A 20522-nucleotide genomic window follows, 5' to 3' on the forward strand; every position below is an offset into this window, starting at 1 on the left:
CACACAATTTCAAGTGTTATTTTCCGAACTATGCTTTTTCAATCTCTAAACGCAGAACCGACAGCAACAACAAGAAAAAAAACTCAAAATTGTGATTTTAACAAGATTAAATAATGGCTTCCTAATAATTATTATGTTGTACAATTTCGCATTTTCAGTCAAGACTTGCCAGTGAAGTCTGCCAGAAGAGGTGGAAGTAGCCGCTATTTAAGAAGCACAACAAACACTCTATGAGGAAATGTTGGGATTGTTATTGTGAACTACAACAACTCGCTATTACAAGTCAAAGTCGTTGTTAGATAAGTTATTTTGGGGGCAGATATAAATGTCAGTCACCACACCAACAACAGGATGTACGTTTAACTCAACAGTCATTTCGAGACGGACTGTAAGGACAGTTGTTTTGATCAACGAGTGAAAAACAAACAGAAACAGAAGCTCAAAACACACAACAAATTTGGCCCTGGACAGGAGAAAACACTCACCTTCTCTGCATAAACGCATGGCCTCTCGATTTTTCCCGAAGTCTTTGAAACTTTCCTCTGATTCAGCACCTGGAAATTAGGCGATCCGACACAGACAAATAAATAGTTGCACTTGCTCGCCTGCTTTCGGCTTCCGCGACCGGTAGCGTTTCTTCATATTCCGCCAACAACTGCATGCAATCGGCCGGGCAGAGGGAGAGGGGAGGAGGAGGAAGGGGAGGGGGGGATAATAATAATACAAGGCTGGCAACTGTCGCTCTCTACCCGACTTCCACGCACACATCCGGGACGCCGGGGCACTCACCGTCGCAGCCGTGGAGTTTGGCGGCGTCGACCCAGCTGCTCCAAGGCTGTCCCAGCATTATTTCTGGACTAGGCAGGGATCTCCGCTCCGCAACAGTCGCCATTGCTGTGGAGCCTTCTCCCCGCTGGATCTGCTGCTGCTGCTGCTGCTGCTGCTGCTGCTTCAGCTGCTGCCTGGCCGCTCGGCGCTGCTCTCCCCTGACGTCATCCTCGGCCCTTTCCGACATTCTTTCCGCTACAATGTAACGACAGAGTCGGGAGTCAGCGTGGAAGGCGCCGTGGGGAGGAGGACCCCGCCGGTGATTGACACCGGCAGAGCCCGGTCCCTTTCGGCGCACACGCCCCTACACTGGGGCAACAAAAAAAAAAAAAAAAAAAAAAAAAAAAATCAATCCAAGTGCAATTGAGGCGCTCTTGCTTATTTAGCTTTCAGATACTTCTATATAGAGAGAGATATATTCCTCTGTGTGTGTGTGTGTGTGTGCGCACACGCACAAACGCCCTGAATGCTGTGCCAGTCTGGGCTCCTTTTCTGGGTCAAGTTATTATAACGTTAGGGGCCCTGTGACATACTGTGATGCTGGGTACCATTGAAATCACTTTTTTTTTCCCTCTTTCAAACATGCTTTCAATTTGTCAACATGTCACTCTGTGTATGCACTGAATTTACCCCCCCCCCCCAAAAAAAAAAAAAAAATCAACAACAGTGAAAGGATAAATCAATATGAAGCATTTAAGTACAACTCTGGACCACCAAGGGAAAAAAAAAAAAGTGTTGTTGTTCTTTAAAGAATGTTCCCTTGTTAGAGGTTTTGACAATTGCCGTGTGGCGTGCTGGTTTCCCAGTGGTGTCCGTCCAGGCTCAGGTCTGCAAAGGTCTGCCCCGTGATTCACATCCTCCTCAAACAAACCATTCGGCAAACCCTTTGAGCCCGACTGATGGAGGCACCTTCGTCCCGCATCCCCACCAATTTACTCACACAAACTGCAAACACGTAACAAATTCGATATGTTGAATTGTGAGTAGCTCCCCATGATGAGCGGGAAAAATGTTCTCGTTCCCACAACCAAGTCAAGACCACATGAATGCCTCAGACAGCCATGAGGATTCAGGTTCTTTGAGGGTCCTTTTAGCAGGAAACAAACCAGTCACCATTCACATCTGTCTTATACGATCACCAGAATGTAAAATTTTAAAGGCAAACTCCGGGACAAATGTGGATTAAGAAAGGCCTCTGTATTTGGTATGAATAAAAATCTGCACCGCCAGTGCAGAAATAGAAAAAAACAGGGAAATGACAAAATAGACCACATAATGAAATAACTACTGTCAATACTCAGCATCAGTATAACCATGCATCAAATAAATATTTGAGGATTTGCAGCAATGACCACGTATCCAATATGATGGAGACTAATCATTCAGTTAAGCATGTCCAGACCTTTGATCAAGTGTGTACTAACCACCATGACTTCACACACATGATCATTACTGAGACTTTGTTCAAGTAGAAATCATGTGAATTGGTGAGATTCCTGTCTAAAACGGACAGGACGTTTATGTCCACAATCAAATTCACCGATCAAGACTTTACATTTCAAGTGCATGGTTGGACCAGAGTCACATGAACATGTTTACCTAACAAAAAGCTTTCATTAGAGAAAATCAGGAATTTGATTCTTAAAATGAAGGTTAAACGCTGTCCTAACTTGTGAATCTTACTTTTATGTGAGCTGAAAAAGAGTGATATAAGGCCTCATTCAGTGAAGATGTTTTTCTTCCACTTCCAAATCATGTTAGACGTTGAAGTAATCCCTCCGTCGGTTTAATGACAAATCACCGTCAATGTTTAACATTATTCTTTCCTGTTGTCTGAAACAGAGTTTAACACAATTATCAAAAACTACCCACAAACTGTAGAAAAGATAAATGTCTTCCTCAGTGGCACTCACTTTCCAAAGTTATGTTTTTTTTTCCCTGCTAGATCAACATTAAATATTGATATTAAAAAGTTGAAAGCGTGAGTTGTTGCCAGTGTTTCAGGAAGAAAAGCTATTGTTTTATCACTTCGTTTGTCTGATATTTAATGACTGACAAGGTGATCCTTCATATCCTACAATTCTGTACAGGTATAAACAAACCAAACAAACGACTGACTTGTAATTGAGTAGAACAAGATCATACCACGAGACGTGCTGAGGTTAATCATCTTCAAACTACAGTCACCGTTCTGTATCACCGTGGTCACTGACTGTACCCAATAAATCTAAATTTATAAACTGGTGTGGAGACATTTATGTCCACGGAACCTGTCTGATTAGTGATGTGTTGTCTGACAGATACATGGAAAACCTATACTGAGCTGAAAAATGAACAAATAGAAAACAAGAAAAATGTGAGATCCATTTCATTATCTAAAAGACAGTTTTTTTTTCGTTTGGGACACCTTTTTTCTTTTGAAAACTTTAACATTAAGTTTGACATACATTCAAACAAGCACAGAGTAACTACATACATGTCAGATGTGTGGTCTGGCTCTTTTACCTGACACTGTGCACGAAGCATTATGACAAGCCGGTAATCGGAAGGTTGACAGCTTGATCCCAAATACTAAACCCTACTTGCTCCCAGTGAGCTGGCTAGAACCTAGCATACCATCAGTAAAACTGAATGTGACAGCGAATCAGGAAAGAATATAAAGCTCTGTCAATTACTATGACAAAACTAATTAAATAAATACAAATAAATAATATTCAGGATGGATTCATATTAAATTTTAAATCCTGATGTTGTGCAACCCATTTAACCACCTCAACCCCTTCTTTCATGGAAAATCCACTGCTAGAAAATCCTAAGGAGGCTTTTTAGATAACATCAATATTTCCATTCTCAACAAGTAAGAGAGACTTTTTTCCTCTAAAATTTGGCCCAGAAAGTTTTTCTTATAAGAACATTCTAAACTCTTAAACTTTACAAACATAGTTTAAGTTTTATTTTTCCCTCTCACAGCTTATTTCTGGACACATGTAAAAGCAGTGATGTTACCAGTAATGGTTATAGCATTGTGTGTGAATGTATGTGTGTGTCCTGTAGAAAAATCAATTACTGTTATTACTATTACTTTGTTATGAACTACTATTGGGACGTTTCCCTTAGATTTGTTGAAACACAATTAATCCCAATTGCAAAAGCATGGACACCAAAAAGCCTAACCATTGTAAGCTGTAAAGATAAAGTGTTTGTTGAAGAATATTTACAATAAATTCACTCCCAAATTTAACAACACCATGATGCATTGAATGCAGTATAACCCCGCGTTTTATTTGAGAAGCTGTAATGATTGGCTGCTAAACAGTAATGGGTTATACTGATGTGCTTGGAAAACAATTTTAACCCTAATACATATAAATGAGAGGCTAGAAGATCTTACCTTTGCGAATAAGAAAAAAAGGAATTTATTTTTAACTCAATCAGCCGATCCTCATCAGTTTAGGTGATCACTGGCTGCCACACACAAAGGAGAGGAAGTCTGGAGACACAGACACACACACACACACACACACACACACACACACACACACACACACACACACACAGACACACAGACACACAGACACACAGACACACACACACACACACACACACACACACACATACACACACACAGGAGAGACAAGTCAATATCAAATTCTTTGTTTAGTGTCTTGACAAAGTCAGCAAAAGAATGAGGACTGTATTTGGAATGCTCTTTCTCCTCTCATGGTTTGTGATAGTTATTCACCACTATACAGTATGTATCCCTCACCACCTGAAACTCCTTTGCCCAGCGCCAGTTATCCCCTTTAAGACTGACAAGATACCCCACTTCTCACTCCTTTTTTTTTTAACTGATGCCAAACATCTTTTAGAATCAGAGCCGGTCACATATCGGGAACATCTGTCTTATGACTTTAAATGTCTTTCTGATGTATTCTGTTCCCTGTTAGTTCAAAAGTTGCTCATCAAAAGCTTATACTGAGCCAGATTAAATCCACTCGAGGCTAAATTTAGCTCATCCACAGCTCAATTTCTTAAGTTTCTGTCATGCAACACAATTTGCCATGATAATTGCAATCTATTTCTATATCATTTGCAGTTTACTGCTCAGGCCTGTATTGCACTCACATTAAAGAACATCTTAAGGTAAAATGGAAAATATGTGCAGAAGCCTTACAAACCTCAAGTCACATTACATGAACCACAAATATTGTACCATTAGCCATCTATAGTCAGACAAGAAATTCTGACCACTGAAACTCCAGGCTTGGGTATAATTGTAGCAAAAATAGACATGTAGAAAATCTAATAGTGGGATAAGCAATGGGGCTTTAAAATGCCCTTTCTATAATCAATAATCACCCAGCCATTGATGATGAAGATGACTGAGAATGAAATGAAAAATGAAATGAATTAAACATTTCGGTAATGGATGTTGATGGATCAATCACCTTTGACACAAAAAAAACATATATTAAGAGCTGAATAGTATCAAAACTGAATAAGAAGTTGTTTTTCCCATTTTAAGTTGTAACAAAAAAACCTTTCTTTCGAAAACAACTAGACAAAGAACTGAACTTTCATTAATTAGCACAATATACACATTACAATGTAATAAGGTTAAGGATTCACCAGATAGACATCTGAGCCAAGTTAGAAAAAAAAATGTAATTTCATTCCAACGGAGCATATTGTATACAGTAATCACTTGTTCTCTGTTACAGGAGGAGGTTTGAAAAAACTACACAGCTATGTTTCAGCAGTAAGTTATGTTATATGCTACCTGGCAAATGGCTTTGCTCTCCTATATCAAAAAAAAACAAATATTAGGATGCCAGATCAACTAATATATCTCAGATATTATGGTAACTGCACCACATTATTAACTGCAAATACAGCCTTTGAGGCATAATGCAAATATTGTAGCAAGCGAGTGCACGGTATCTTTAGCAGAGTCAGAGAGCTTGTATTTTTTATCAGCCCTGCATCTTGTACACCGAGCAACTACAGGTAGTATTGTACTGAAGAAAACAAACTGCATGTCATTAAACTGCACACCAATCACAAGGAGTGCTGAACACTTAACAAGTTGATTTAACATGACTTAGTCTGTCTCATGCCTCACTGTCAAATACAACAGCTAATAAAACTGAATCAAAAGAACAGTAACATGAATATTTCATAGCTGAGAAAACACTCCCATGAGGCTCTGAGGGCGCGTAACCAATCAAGGCAACTGCAACACTGCTATTTGTTACAATATTCACTCTCTCGCTACTTGTAAGTGTGCTTTGAAAAATTTGGTGAAGATCTTTTTATTAAAACATTTTTGCAAAGTTTAATTTTAAAACTTCATGTTCTCTTGGTGCTTTGCTATGACTACGTCCCTTGCGGGATATTATTATCAAATAGTTCCCAACTAATCATAAAGTCCAGTTTCCTGTTAATTTAGACCATAATCAGCTTCTCAAAATGCTTCAATGGCTTGTCACACTAACCCTCACAAACAGATCTTGCTTTACCCCTCACAACTGGACTTTTAAGTGTTTCATCGCATCCAATAAGTTGACGTAAACTATATCTTGTGATACTTTTGTTCACGTTATCTTGTCTCTCAAGTTCTCATATTAAAAAAGTCTTGTTACATTTTAAGTGGAATGGTGATATGTGTGAGTTGGTTTCAATCATTTCCAAGGAAGTGGTTTGATGACCGAATTTCACATAATCAAAACAACACAGACCACCTAGACTCAATCCAACTGAAAGTCAACACCAGTGGAATTTATTTTTAATTATTATCATAGCTGCATCTAACACTACTGGATGTACATATAACACAGTAACCTTAAACTGCAAAACTAACAAAGTTACTTTTTCTCAACTCTTGTGGTTTGGCTTTATTTATACGTTTTGTACATTAAACTTTGGAGGACAAGAAGCCATTTCCTCATCTTTGAACACCAGATAAACAAAAACAACTTGACAAGAGAGCTCACTTGCTAACTAACATTAGCTAGCAGAGAGGACCCAATAGTTGTATTGGGCTAGCATTGCTTCCACCTCTAACACACTATCGAGCATTAACACTCAATGTTAAAGAGGAGAGTAAATGGCAAAACATTCGTTAATTGTTATTACGGTCTGTATACGTGTATTACACGTGAAAATAGAAGTGTCGTAAAAGTAGAGTCCACTGAGTGCGCCCCTGTGTCTGCTACAAACGTTACCAGAGAGCAGCGGCGGCTACATCGCCCTGCTAGCCGAAAGCCTGTAGCCAGCCATGACTAGCGTTAACGAGGAAGCTGGCAGGAGCCTGACAGCACAGCAGAAGTCATTAGCACTCGACACGGGACGACAACAAGTTCCCTCTTACCAAGCCTCCGGATGCTGTAGATGTAAACGAAACACCGGGCAGATGTGAATCAGCCGGATGCGGTGAGTGAATGGGACAGGACACGGTGGGGAAGAGCGAGTGAAGTACTCAGCCTCTGTGGAGGTCTTCACCTGGTGCTTCCATATCTGTTTACCAGGCTGCATTCTGGGAAGGAGACGTCACTGCGCCAAGGCGCGCACATTTGTTCCACGAGCACAGGAAACGCTTCCCCCCGTGTTTTCTATGTGGCGTAGACGCACTGACATCTGCTGGACGATTAGTGTTACAACAAGGTAAAATAAAATATGATAAACATAAAAAGAAAACAAAATAAATTAAAAAAAAAAACATCGACGATCACAATTCACTTCTGTGGCAAAATTAAAACAAGAGGAAAAAATACCCCCCCTCCCTCTACACTCTACTTTTATTCATTTGAATATTTCCAGTGTTTATATGATTCTTCTTCTTCTTCTTCTTCTTTTGGCTTTTCCCTTCAGGGGTCGCCACAGCGAATCAACTTTCTCCATCTAACCCTCTTCTCTGTATCCTCCTCTCACACCAACTACCTTCATATCCTCTCTCACTACGTGCATAAATTTCCTCTTTAAACTTCCTCGAGACCTCTTGCCTGCCAGCTCCAATTCCAGCATCCGTCTACCAATATATTCTCTATTCCTCCTTTGCACATGACCCAACCATCTCAGTTTGGCTTCTCTGACCTTCTCTCCAAAACAACTAACAAGTGCAGTTCCTCTGATAGACTCATTCGTGATCCTATCCATCCTGGTCACTCCCAAAGAGAACCTCAACATCTTCATCTCTGCAACCTCTAGTTCTGCCTCTGTCTTATCATCATTGTAACAGTTTCTAGTCCATACAGCATCGCTGGTCTCACCACTGTCTTGTACACCTTTCCTTTTATTCTGGACGATAGTCTTATATCGCATAGTACCCCTGACATTTTCTCCATCCATTCCAACCTGCTTGGACCCGTCTCTTCCAGTGTTTATATGATTACAGAGGGAATTCTTCTTCTTCATTTGGATGTTCCCTTCAGGGGTCGCCACAGCGAATCAACTTTCTCCATCCAACCCTATTCTCTGTATCCTCCTCTCTAACACCAACTACCTTCATATCCTCTTTCACTACGTACATACATTTTCTCTTTGGTCTTCCTCGAGACCTCTTGCCTGGCAGCTCCAATTCCAGCATCCGTCTACCAATATATTCTCTATTCCTCCTTTGTACATGACCGAACCATCTCAGTCTGGCTTCTCTGACCTTCTCTCCAAAACAACTATCATGTTCTGTTCCTCTGATAGACTCATTCTTGAATCCTCTTATTTTATCCCCCTTAAAATGATGAAAACACAGCATGAGTACCAGAATCACAGACTCTCTTTTTTTTTTGAAGGAAATCAAAATCTCTTAATTTAACCTTTAATTTACACCTTCACATCCTCAGTTCTAGATTCTCGTTGGTTTAATTATCTGCAGAAGAAAAAGAAAAATGAGCACATGTGTGCATGTGCTACACTCATAAAGGCAAGAATTAACTTCTACAAACAATCTAAACACCGTTAATATATATATACAAATAGAAAGTGGCATCCGGAGCATTGTAGAAAATCTCAAAGGTCACATTCACCAAAGAATGAATGGGGAGACGAACATAAATAGATGGTCAATTTATTTGGTGCATGTGATTAGCAAGCTGTACAGGGACATGCTGTTATCCTCAAAGCTTGTTGTTTTTTGCCAATGATATGAAGAAAACATCTTCACTTATTTTCTTCACTACATCCATTCCTGTATGTTTTGTACTGGAGAGATGAATGGATAAAATAATCGATGATGCGGACTTGTAGGTTTGAATATAGGAATAGGACCGCATTCAAATCAAACCCAACATAGAATACCATAAATACCTGACTTCACCGTCAACGCTTTAGTATATGGAATGACAATTCTATTGTCAAAACGTATATTTCCTTTTGAGCGTGAGTGTTCCACGCTTGCGGTTACACGAATATATTTTGACATGAAACAAAGAAAATTTGAGGCTTTTTGTACCTGAGGGAATATATAAATCACTTAATATTGTGTTTTCTGGTCTCTGTTGTTGCGTTATCGCATGTCAAGTTGTTTTTTTAAATAAAGTTTTTATAAAAAAAGATTATCACGTGGTCACTCATAGCCAATCACAAACGTCTACATTGAGAGCGACTTGGTCTGGTCATTAAAATTTATTGAGCGAAGACATCCATAGTATAAACATGGGAGCTGTAACAGATGGCAAGTAACAACTGCTTTGTCGCTTGAATTTCCAATCATTAAACATCATGGGGAGAATTGCGTGCTGGGTTTTCTGAAAAGAACATTTTATACAACTTTATATTGCTATAGCCATAGTTCTGCTAGAACTATAGCTATAGCTGTGAGCATCAAGACTAGCCTTGTTAGCTAGCTAGCCCGCTAACATTAAACAGCTAGCTAACAAGCGCAGAGCCTCCTCCTTCACTTCATTTACTGTATCTAAAAGGCTGCTTCACCGATAATGTTGATTCTATTTTAGACGAAGTTATCCGGAAACGTCTTCTGATCGATGGGGATGGAGCGGGTGATGACCGCCGAATCAATTTGCTGCTAAAGACTTTCACCAAATGGTGCAATTCGCCTGGGACCCCGGAGGAAGGGTTAGTAAGACGAGACCCCTGCGCTCTGTTGCTGACATTTCCCTCGAAAGTCAAAAAATAGGAATGTGCTCTTATTTGTAAGTGTTATTTTGTTTTATGCAGATTCACACAGTATCAGAGGATGTTGGGTATCTTGGCCCAGTGTGAATTCTCTATGGGGAAGACCTTGATGGTTTATGACATGAATCTTCGGGAAATGGAAAATTATGAGAAAATCTACTCCAACATAGGTAAAAGAAACAGAAAAAAAATCGTGCGGTATACAGACACACACACGCAGGATATCCACATCAATTTAAACTTATGTAATAAACAGTATCGACAGACATAAAGGGATTGATGGATGCAAATAATAATAATAATTTAGCAACATTCTGTTTTGTCGAAGTTGAGCTCATTGTAACAGTTGCATTAACTGCGGAAAATAATAAAAAAAAAATTAATAAAACCTTGCGATTAATCCAAATACAGAATGAATCAGTTATAACCATGACTGGCTGATATATCCTTTGCATGCTCTTTTGGTTCTATGCATTTATAATAGAAAAGTGATTGGCCATGGTTTTAAGTTGAGCGAATTTTTAAAAAAGCCATTTTATTATTCAATATGTTTCAGTTGAACCAAAATAACCTAATCACCACCTTTTCCACACCACAGAGCAAAATATTACTTCTGCACATGAAAAGATCTCGGACTGCAAAAAAGAGATTCAGAGGGCAAAGAGAATACGGAAAAACCGACAAGGTAAGAATACGTTCATGGGAAAGAGTGTAACTATTAATTTTTGATTTAAAGCCTAGCAGTTTTCTCAATATTGTTTGACTGAGCAGTTGATAATTGTTACTGACCTGGTGACCTCTGGACAGCACCAGGTTGGAAACAAGGAGATTTGGTGTTTAATTTTTGTAGAACATGAAAGAGAACATTATAACATAAACATTTCCAAGTCCTCACTTTTTTTCTATTGTTAATGTTTGATATATATTAGGAGTATATTGAGTAGTATTATCTGTAATCAGTTTTTATAATTTAGTTAATAAAGGTTTTTATTCCAGAAAACAAATTACTACTGTACTCTGAATTCTGTCATTTATATCTTCTTCCCAAGAGTATGATGCCCTGGCAAAGGTGATTCAGCAACATCCCGATCGCCACGAAACGCTAAAGTAAGTTATCCTGTCACACTTATCTCCATCCCGCCATCTTTCTACTTCAATTCCCATTCCATTTCTGCCCATGGTGATTGAAGTTGCATCATGTACTTACAGGCAATTGGAGTCACTTGACAAAGAACTTCAGCAGCTATCTCACATTAAAGAGAATGTGGATGCAAAGGTAAAATTGCGGCAGGGTTCTCCAGTCCATTCCTTTTGTTTTAAGACATGAAGTCATGAAAAATAGCTCTTTAATTTCCATGTTATCCCCCTCAGTTGGAGTTGAGGAAGAAGCAGTTTCATGTGTTACTCAGTACCATTCAGGAATTACAGCAAACACTTGAGAGTGAGTAAATAACTATGTTCCTGGGTGTGATATTTGCATTACTTTATTATCTTAAGCAGAAATATTCAAAACCTGATCTCATATTTTCTGTATGGTACTTTAATAGAAATCTAGAAAATCATAAATGTGTATTAAAGGGCTTCCTGACAATTCAGGGTTTTACAATGTGTTCATTCTTACATGTGGTTATTCTCTCCGGATACATTTAGACCTATCTCATGAATACACAAAAATGATAAAACCCATCCGTTCAATAATATGTAAAGATCTCTCCAATGATATAAAAGGACATATTGAGATAGCTTTCATGAAAAGGCTTAAAAGTTAAATTTTGAATTCCTACACAGCTGTAATTAAGAGCCAATCATGTTCATCAGTTACTGCCATTTTAGAAATATAATTAAGTGCAAAACCTGAGATCTATTTCTACCTTGAAAAATAACAGAATCTGAATGGAATTAATAATGTGCACAGAGTAGGTATATATTAAAAAAGTCTCCATATTTGTTTGGCTACTCATCCTGCCGAGCCCTATAGTCTTAAATGTGTTTCTTAAATATCGGTGTGTTTTGGTTAGAGCTAGTAAAACTGTCTATGCCACCATTTGGGGCAGATAATATGATTTAACACTGTAGTGTCCTTGTTTCAGTTTTAAATAAGCTGTTTAATGGTAGTAAAGTTAAAATTCATTGGTACACTGGTGTCATTCATCCAACAGTCATTAAGAAAGGACTTATTTTATACACAAAGTAAGATTTCTTCACTTGGACAGGGCTAAAGTCTGTTGACCTCTGAAACAGAATAGAAAATTTGGGTTACCTCAGGCTGATCATGTGACTCTGTTGCAGATGATGAGAAGTTGGAGAATGACGACAACCATCAGGAGAGTCCTGCGGAGAATGGTGAATGAACATCCTGCACAGAATAAAGTTAAAGCACGTCCATGTGACATGGGCTTTTTTATGTATTTTTGAATAAAGTTTGCCATTTATACTGACTGTATCTTTCAGTTGCTTTAATAAACAGACTAAGATGTTCAGAGGTCATGTTCAAGGTAGTTGTCTGATGTGTTAGGCAACTCATAATCCCTGATGATATTAGAGCAAAAAAGCTAAACCTGTACAATGCTGCATGCATTCCAGTATTACTATACAACTGCAGCAGCATGGCTCCCTAAAGTCAGCCACGGACAAACTGGACGCCACAGAAAAGACCTGATATCAAACAGTCATCTATAAGATGTGAAATTCCACTTCGCTATCTGTAAAGGTGCCTGAAGCCAAATGGTCTATGTCCAGACATCTACCAAGGATGCAAACTGGCACACCGGCACAAAAAGCCCTGGGATTTGCCAGAAAAGGGTCTTCTGAGTACAAAGCTACTCAGCTCACTGCGTGCACAGGTTGAGGACGGAGGACTTGGAACTTTGAGAAGTGCAATGAAACTCCAGGAGCTACGGATGCCCGTTCGGAACAAGACGGAGCAAAATGAAGACCCTACTGACTGGAGCTACTGGAATCCCTGTATTTATATACATACATATATCTTTAGTGTGCAAATTTTGCAATTTCAAAAGTATCATGTTTTGCCAGTATGGTATATTTATTATATAAATGCAGAGCGCAGCTTACTTCAGTGACATGTTGTCACAGTTATTTATTATTATTATTATTTATATCATTATTTATTGTACCTTTATTATATATATAAATATATATATATACATATATATATATATATAAAATGAAGGTATAATAAATTATAGGTACAATAAATAATAATCTAAATAATAATAAATAACTGTGACAACAGCTATATATATATATACATATATATATTCACCCACATATTTATTGACAATATTTATTTATTGACACATGCTCAGGGGACAAATAAAGTTATTTTTTCTGATTCTTTTATGAGTCAAAGGGGGGCGCCAAAATGTACAAAATGTAGTTTTCATTTTGTCACAAAAGGCAAACAAAATGAAATGTGTAAAAAGTTACAGCGTTAAAAGAATACTTACAAAGAGACATGTTCAGTTTGAGGGATGCATCTCTTGAGAAGGGGAATACATGTGTTAAAACTGGATTAGTCAATCAAATATACTGCTCGAAAAATAAAGTGAACACTTAAACAACTCAATCTAATTCCAAATCAAACAGTTCGCAAAGGGAGCAGCACTGAGTCATTTTGACTTTTTTTAAGGACATTAAATCAAAAGGTGGAACAGCCCGTCGTGTGTTTTTCCACTTTACTTTGGAGTGTGACTCCAAATCCAGACTTCCATGAGTTCGTACATTTGATTTCCATTGATCACTTTGTCTGATTTTGTTGCCAGCACATTCAAATATGTGAAGAACAAAGTATTTAATAGGGATGTTTCATTCATTCAGATCTAGGATGTGTTATTTTAGTATTCCCTTTATTTTTATTTTGAGCAGGAAGAATGAGAAACATTTAACGTGAAACGAAATCGAAACTTATTCCCGTGTAACAGAGTGGAGCATGAAACGAAACCGCAGTGGTTTTCTTCCTCAACCCTTCAGAAGCGCTTCACCGCCTGAGAGCGAATATCTTCCTTGTCTTCCATCCTCGGATCCAAACAGCTGCATATTTACCAGCCATCGAGATGAGCACTCTGAACCAGCAGTATGAGGAGAAAGTGCGGCCTTGCATCGACCTCATCGACTCCCTCCGCTCGCTGGGAGTGGAGAAGGACCTGGCGCTGCCGGCCATCGCCGTGATCGGAGACCAGAGCTCGGGGAAGAGCTCCGTGCTGGAGGCGCTGTCTGGGGTCGCTCTGCCGAGAGGAAGTGGTTCGTATATCGATCCATTCTTGGTTGTCATAACAGCGCAGATACAATATTACATTGGGACTGGGACTTTTTTTTCCAGCACAAGATAAAAAAAAAATGTAATAGAAGACAATATATTTAATATAATGTAACATGACAAGATGTGATATTAATAAAGTAATACGACAAGATAATCTGTGATAAGATAACATAATAGAACAAGATGTGATATTATTAAGTAATGTAAGACAATAAAATATAATACAAGATGTGATAATATAATATCAGATAAGAGGTGATCGGATAATATATGTTGTTACGGAGCGGGCGGACTAGGGCAGGGAACCACACCTTCAAGGCTGAAATCAGGGTTGAAGCGCTTTATTTAGGTAGACAGGGTGTCTCAGGTAAGCAGGCAGGTAGGGTGTCGCTGGCAATTCCCTGGCCCCGAGAGAGTCGCACAAGGCGGGGTCTCACCAGGACGGGCCCCAGGCAGGGTGGCAGGGCAGGATCTCGGACAGGGTCAGGGTCCGGTGGTCCACCAGGGGGTCCCGGTCTACACTCAGGGTCCGGTGGTCCACCAGGGGGTCTTACGGGGTCAGGGTCCGAAGGTCCAGAGGGGGCTCTCACAGGGTCGGGGTCCGGTGGTCCACCAGGGGGTCCCGGTCTACACTCGGGGTCCGGTGGTCCACCAGGGGGTCCCGGTCCTGACAGGCGTCGTGGGGGTAAACATGGCAAAGGGGAAGTCCAGGAACCACGGCTAGGTCCGGTCGTGACAGGGGCCGTAGGAATCCACAGTGGTCAGGGTTGTTGGGGATCCACAATCCCCCGGCGCCAGGCAGAGCGTGCCGCTGCCCTTTATAGGGATCTTGATTAGCGGCCGCTGCTGCAGCTGGCGCAGATGACAAATTGAACCCTGGTGTGAGACCCTGACAGATGTGATAAGATGTGATAAGATAAGATAATATCAAAGCGAGTCACAAATGTTGGGGTTTATGTTGATGCTTGTTTTCTGTGTGATTTTGGGGTTGCTGGGAATTTTGTGGAGGTGCTTTGGGGTGCAAGGAATTCTGTTTTTTTTTTTTTTTTTTACCTGGAATTGAGGTGGGACACTTAGTTGTATTGAGTCTTATGTGGCACGGCTGCGGCCAAAAACAGCTATTGCTTCTTAAACGGACGTTTTACCGCCAACCAGGTGTTTTCTCTGACCAAAACTCTACAATATAATATAAGACAAACTTTATTGATCCGTGGGCACAAAGGAGTGTCTGAAGCGTTCAGTTCTGTACAGGGGATGGAATGAGCCGTTGGCTGGAAGAGCTCAATAAATCTTCTCTTTGGTCTTCTTGACCTCCAATTCCAGCATCCGTTTACCAATATATTCACTAACCGTCTCAGTCTGGCTTCCGGCATTCCGCTTGGCTTCTCATGGTGCTTTTTTTCTCTTCCTCTGTCGTCCGCACTCTCACAATTAAGGCATCGTGACAAGATGTCCCCTGGAGCTGAAGATGAAAAAACTGAGAGAAGGAGAAGAATGGCGTGGGACAATTAGCTACAATTCCGTTGTGGGCGAGGTGATTGAAAACCAAGCACTTGTGGAGGAAAAGATCCGCAAAGGTATGACGATGTAAAGTCCTGAGGAATTCTTGGTCACTTCAGCACTACCATTGCATTCATTCATCATGTGACATGTCCAGCTCAAGATTACATCGCCGGGGTCGGGGTGGGTATCAGTAGTGAGCTCATCAGTCTGGAGATCGCCTCCCCGGATGTGCCAGACCTGACGCTCATCGACCTGCCCGGAATTACCAGGGTGGCTGTTAAAGGGCAGTCGGAGAACATCGGAGATCAGGTATGCTATGCACCAGCTGGTGTGTTTGGTCTCTGCTCCTTGATGCCCCAAAACCTTTCAAATTCACGGGTGTCTGATTGAAATATCAAACTCATGAAATAATTCTTGGATTGTGTGATTTCTGCAACCGTGTGTGGCATCAATGAATGTGTTTAGATCAAAATTCTGATCAAGAAGTTCATCCAAAAACAAGAAACCATTAGCCTGGTGGTTGTCCCCTGCACCATGGACATTGCAACCACAGAGGCATTGAAGATGGCCCAACAGGTGGATCCTGAAGGGGAACGGACTTTGGGTAACTGGAGCCGAATGAAAATTGAAACGTTTACCCCGTTACGTTATTGGTCTTTTGAAAACTGTTGTCTTTTGTCTCTCAGGTATTCTGACCAAACCTGACTTGGTGGACAAAGGCACAGAGGAGACCGTGGTCGACATTGTCCATAATGAAGTAATTCACTTGAAGAAGGGCTACATGATTGTCAAGTGCAGGGGTCAGCAGGAGATCGCGGACAAGGTGCCTCTTGCGGAAGCAATTGAGAGAGAGAAAGCCTTCTTTAGAGATCATGAACACTTCGAGTAAGTGCTTTCTATCTTTGTCATCACATTCATACGTCAGCTTTGTGTTGCTGTTGTACGACACAACCGTTAATGTGCTCTTCAGTGTTCTTTACCATGAAGGTCACGCCACGGTGGCAAAACTTGCTGAGAAACTCACCCTCGAGCTGGTGCATCACATCGAGGTAACTTCCTCTCGCCATCCGAGCGTAGCGCCGATAAGTGGCGAAAGTCATGACAAGAATTTCTGACTTGTGCGGCTCCCAGAGATCTCTGCCTCGATTGGAAGAACAAATAGAGGAGAAACTCGCAACGACTCAAGCGGACCTGGACCGATATGGAACTGGACCTCCGTCTGATCCGTCTGACAGAATGTCCTTTCTCATTGATGTGAGTTCCTGCACTCTAGCAAACGTTTTCCTGGCCTTCCAAACACATGCCAACCCCTTATCCCAAGGCGTCTGTCTTAAAGTACCGTATTTTCCGCACTATAAGGCGCATTGGATTATAAGGCTCACCTTCAATGAATGGCCTGTTTTAAAACTGTTTTCATATAAAGGGCGCACCGCGTTATAAGACGCATAGAAATGAAACTACGGTAGTGGCTGGAGTTGTGTTATGAATCCACTAGATAAAGCTGTGTAAAGGGAATGTCAACAAAACAGTCAGGTACAGCAAGTCAGTCAGTCACATTTCATCAATAGAATACAAACCAACATTCTGACAACTCCATTCACTTCCAAAACAAGTTCGCGCATTCACAATAAGGTACTGTGAGTACCGGTATTTGCGCCGCCTTCGTTGAAAACAATGTTTTTCCAACTCCATTTGTGATAGCTCAAAGGCTTTCATAAAACGAAAGCCCCAAGAAGGACCGCCTCTAAATTCATTGATGTTCATGTCGCTAGCTAGCGCTGTTGCCTTCATTCAAATAGCGACTGTTGAGACGTTTCTACTTGCCGCTCTCTGTTTGACAACCCACTTGTCGAGTTTTTCCTCCAACTGTGCCCATCTCGCTTTGTTTCCTCGGAAACTCGGTTTAGTCTTCTTTACTCCGCACAGGTCATCTTGTCGCTTCATCCACTTCCGTACCATTGATTCATTAATGTTGAATTCTGTCGCTGCTGCTCTATTCCCGTGTTCTACTGCGTGACTGTCAGTTTTTGAGAAAATTAAAGGCTTTTAGGTGTATAGTGCGGAAAATAGGGTATCTCTTAAACGACAACAAAATGCAAATAAATTAGAGTGTCCCTGTTTTTTTCAGAGAGTAACTGCGTTTTATCAGGATGTCATCAGCCTGACTACAGGAGATGAGCTCAAGTGTGGTGAAACCTTAAACGTCTTTTCCAGCCTTAGAGAAGAGTTTCTGAAGTGGAACGTCTACCTGGAAAAGACAGGACAGAAATGTGAGTGTGTCACTTGGTTCGGTCCACCACAGCCGGCAAGATTCTGAACAACATGACTGTGTTTTCCAGTTAAGAAGAACATTGTGGAACAGGTAGTGGAGTATGAAAAGAAGTACCGTGGAAGAGAACTTCCAGGTTTTGTCAACTACAGAACCTTTGAGACCCTCATCAAGGAGCAGATACTTCAACTGGAAGAACCAGCGATCAAGATTCTGAAGAATATCGGAGGTACTAAAAGCCGATACTATCGCGGCACTTGAATGCTCAACACCGCAGTTGATTTTCGCACCTTGTTGGAAATCGAGAGGTCTTGTTTCTCTATTTCTGCAGACACTGTGAAGAAAATGTTCATTCAGCTTGCACAGATTAGCTTCATCGGATTTCCAAACCTGCTGAAAACAGCCAAGGTAGCATCTTCATTTACCTCTTTGTTTTTTTTTTTTTTTCCCCCATTTGAGATCCTTCCATTTTGGTCCACGCACCAGTTTGAGAAATCCTTTATCTTCCAGGTTAAGATCGAAGCTATTAAAAAGGAAAAGGAACTGACTGCGGAGAACATGCTGAGAACTCAAATCAAGATGGAGTTGATTGTTTATACCCAGGACAGAACATACAACACCAGTTATTCTGAGAGAGTGAGCGAGGAACAAAGTCTTAATAGTTTTCAACACTTGGACTATCACGCCACTATGGAAGAGCTGATATTTCATACAAAGTGCTACTACAAAGTAAGTCCAAATCTCGAGTACATATGCATCCAGGCTGTGTCTATCTACTGATAATAATTCCTAGAAGCTGCAGTTGAGTTAAGAGTCCCTTTCTGTCTGGCTGTGTTGCTTATTAGTGGAATTCGCCACTGACGCATCACGGTTGCACCGCATCTAAAACTTAAGCTAGAAACAACAACAGAGTGTGTGTACAGGCGAAATACACTCCAGTACATGATGTTTTCTTCGCCTTTTGGTCACAGTGTGCGCTAGAAGCAAGGCGGAGGTGGTCAAAGTCTAATGACCGAATAGGAGAGTTGTGATAAACTGGCTGCTAAAACAAATGGTAACATCTCAATCAGGTGTTATGTAGATTTCATTTATACTCAAATCTCTGGTAATCCGTAGATATTGATGTGATCAGCCAATTGTTATGAGCCCGACAGTAAATATGTGCAAATTTAAAATGACTAGAACATCCCATGGATTTTGATATTTGGGTATTCAACTCCAGATAAAATATTCACATTTTTCAGAAGTAAACAGCTATGAAAGAGCGGAACGTACGCATGTTGTATTCTCTCCAGTCGCTTGTCGTATCTTAAACGACCGGACAGATATAGATCTATACACACCAAGACGATCAAAAATTGCATAAAGGTTGGACTCAATGGAGCCCGTCCTGCTTTACCCCTCAGATTGCCGCCCAGCGTCTGGCGGACCAGATCCCACTGGTGATTCGCTATCAGATGCTGCAGGAGTCTGCTCTGGAGCTGCAGAGGGAGATGGTGAAGGTGCTTCAAGACAAGGAGAACATGGAGTTCTTGTTGAAGGAGGACTCCGACACCGGCAGAAAAAGAGATGCTTTGAAGAATCGCTTCAACCGCCTCATGAAGGCCCGTGCATACTTGCTGGAATTCTAAGTCTACTAGAATTGTATTTTCTCTAGTACTTAAAGGTCAATCAGCCTCATTGGTTTGATTCATTATAGGTCAATCTGGACACTACTGTTCTTATCTTATCTCTCATCACTTTTTATAGTCGTTTTTCTTTATCTCCATATCACTATACGCAAATTCAAATTGTCTTGCTCTGTGTTTATGCTTGGGAGCCAGGTTTAGGGGACCCGCATTAGATTTGCATCGAAATCAACTGATTCAGAGTCATGAAATGCCACAAGGGAGATTCGTATTCCATTTATGGAGAAATATGTGCACCTTTATTTGTTTATGAGCCTTTTAAAAATCATACACAATGATGAACAAATGGTAAGTTCAAGTCGATGGACCTGTTCACATCATCATGGGTAGGAGCTTATTATACGTACATGTATATTCGGTCTGCTTTACGACACTTACGTGGACCACATGCTTAGGAGGTCAAGAAACACATGGTTGCACAAATCATATTGTCCAAAAAAGTACATGGTTTTTGTTTGTTTTTTTCAAACTCACTCTGGTTTTTGGATTTAAAGCAAAGAGAAACGCAACCAAATGTATTTGCTCGACGTTGACCTGCATCAGACAATTCCTTCTACGGTTATATTTGCTTTTTTTTTCCACTGAGCTTTAGCAATGTCAACACACATGCTGGTAATGCATGTATTCTCGAGGAAAACGTCGAGGCATCGGTGACAACATTGTAAAAAAATGTTTTCCTCTTGCTGTGGTCCAAATAAAAAGAGGTAACATTTGTGCTAATGCATTAAGCTTTGTAAACTGAAACAACAAACAGCGGTTAATGTTTTTGGGACATAAACCAGAGAAGATGATTCGACCCATTCTGTAACATCCCCCCCCCCCCCAC

The 20522-nt window shown here is 40.5% G+C and overlaps 3 protein-coding genes across 4 annotated transcripts in view; 2 read left to right on the top strand and 1 right to left on the bottom strand.

The window, feature by feature from the left end:
- atxn7 (ataxin 7) overlaps nucleotides 1-7928 on the bottom strand; it is a 32500-nt gene extending 24572 nt beyond the window's left edge. The window contains exons 1-4 of one of the 2 annotated variants that reach the window (XM_086168825.1): nucleotides 7199-7928; nucleotides 4220-4318; nucleotides 790-1023; nucleotides 486-554 (exon numbers count right to left, since the gene is read on the bottom strand). In XM_086168825.1, the coding sequence (XP_086024951.1) occupies nucleotides 486-554; nucleotides 790-1015 (295 nt within the window). In that variant the 5' untranslated portion in view covers nucleotides 1016-1023; nucleotides 4220-4318; nucleotides 7199-7928. The remainder of the gene's footprint in view (nucleotides 1-485; nucleotides 555-789; nucleotides 1024-4219; nucleotides 4319-7198) is intronic. The other variant, XM_086168826.1, reaches the window with a different exon arrangement.
- Nucleotides 7929-9417: 1489 nt separating this feature from the next.
- On the top strand, nucleotides 9418-12395 carry thoc7 (THO complex 7). Its single transcript, XM_086168830.1, has 8 exons — nucleotides 9418-9496; nucleotides 9777-9897; nucleotides 10000-10127; nucleotides 10556-10642; nucleotides 11007-11064; nucleotides 11167-11233; nucleotides 11329-11398; nucleotides 12247-12395. Exons 1-8 carry the CDS (start codon nucleotides 9478-9480, stop codon nucleotides 12306-12308), a joined length of 612 nt encoding a protein of 203 aa, XP_086024956.1. The 5' UTR covers nucleotides 9418-9477; the 3' UTR covers nucleotides 12309-12395.
- A 1524-nt stretch (nucleotides 12396-13919) lies between these two features.
- Nucleotides 13920-20406, top strand: LOC147222355 (interferon-induced GTP-binding protein Mx-like). The gene is made up of 12 exons (XM_086168828.1): nucleotides 13920-14217; nucleotides 15673-15813; nucleotides 15894-16048; nucleotides 16205-16343; nucleotides 16426-16624; nucleotides 16710-16788; nucleotides 16871-16993; nucleotides 17868-18009; nucleotides 18079-18237; nucleotides 18340-18416; nucleotides 18519-18737; nucleotides 19415-20406. The coding sequence occupies exons 1-12, from the start codon at nucleotides 14031-14033 to the stop codon at nucleotides 19637-19639; spliced, it is 1845 nt and encodes a 614-aa protein (XP_086024954.1). The 5' UTR covers nucleotides 13920-14030; the 3' UTR covers nucleotides 19640-20406.
- The last annotated feature ends 116 nt before the right edge of the window (nucleotides 20407-20522 follow it).

Source organism: Fistularia commersonii, chromosome 21, assembly GCF_037954325.1.
Source record: "Fistularia commersonii isolate RoL2024-O1a breed Wild chromosome 21, RoL_Fcom_v1.0, whole genome shotgun sequence".
In the NCBI taxonomy this organism is placed as follows: Eukaryota; Metazoa; Chordata; class Actinopteri; order Syngnathiformes; family Fistulariidae; genus Fistularia; species Fistularia commersonii.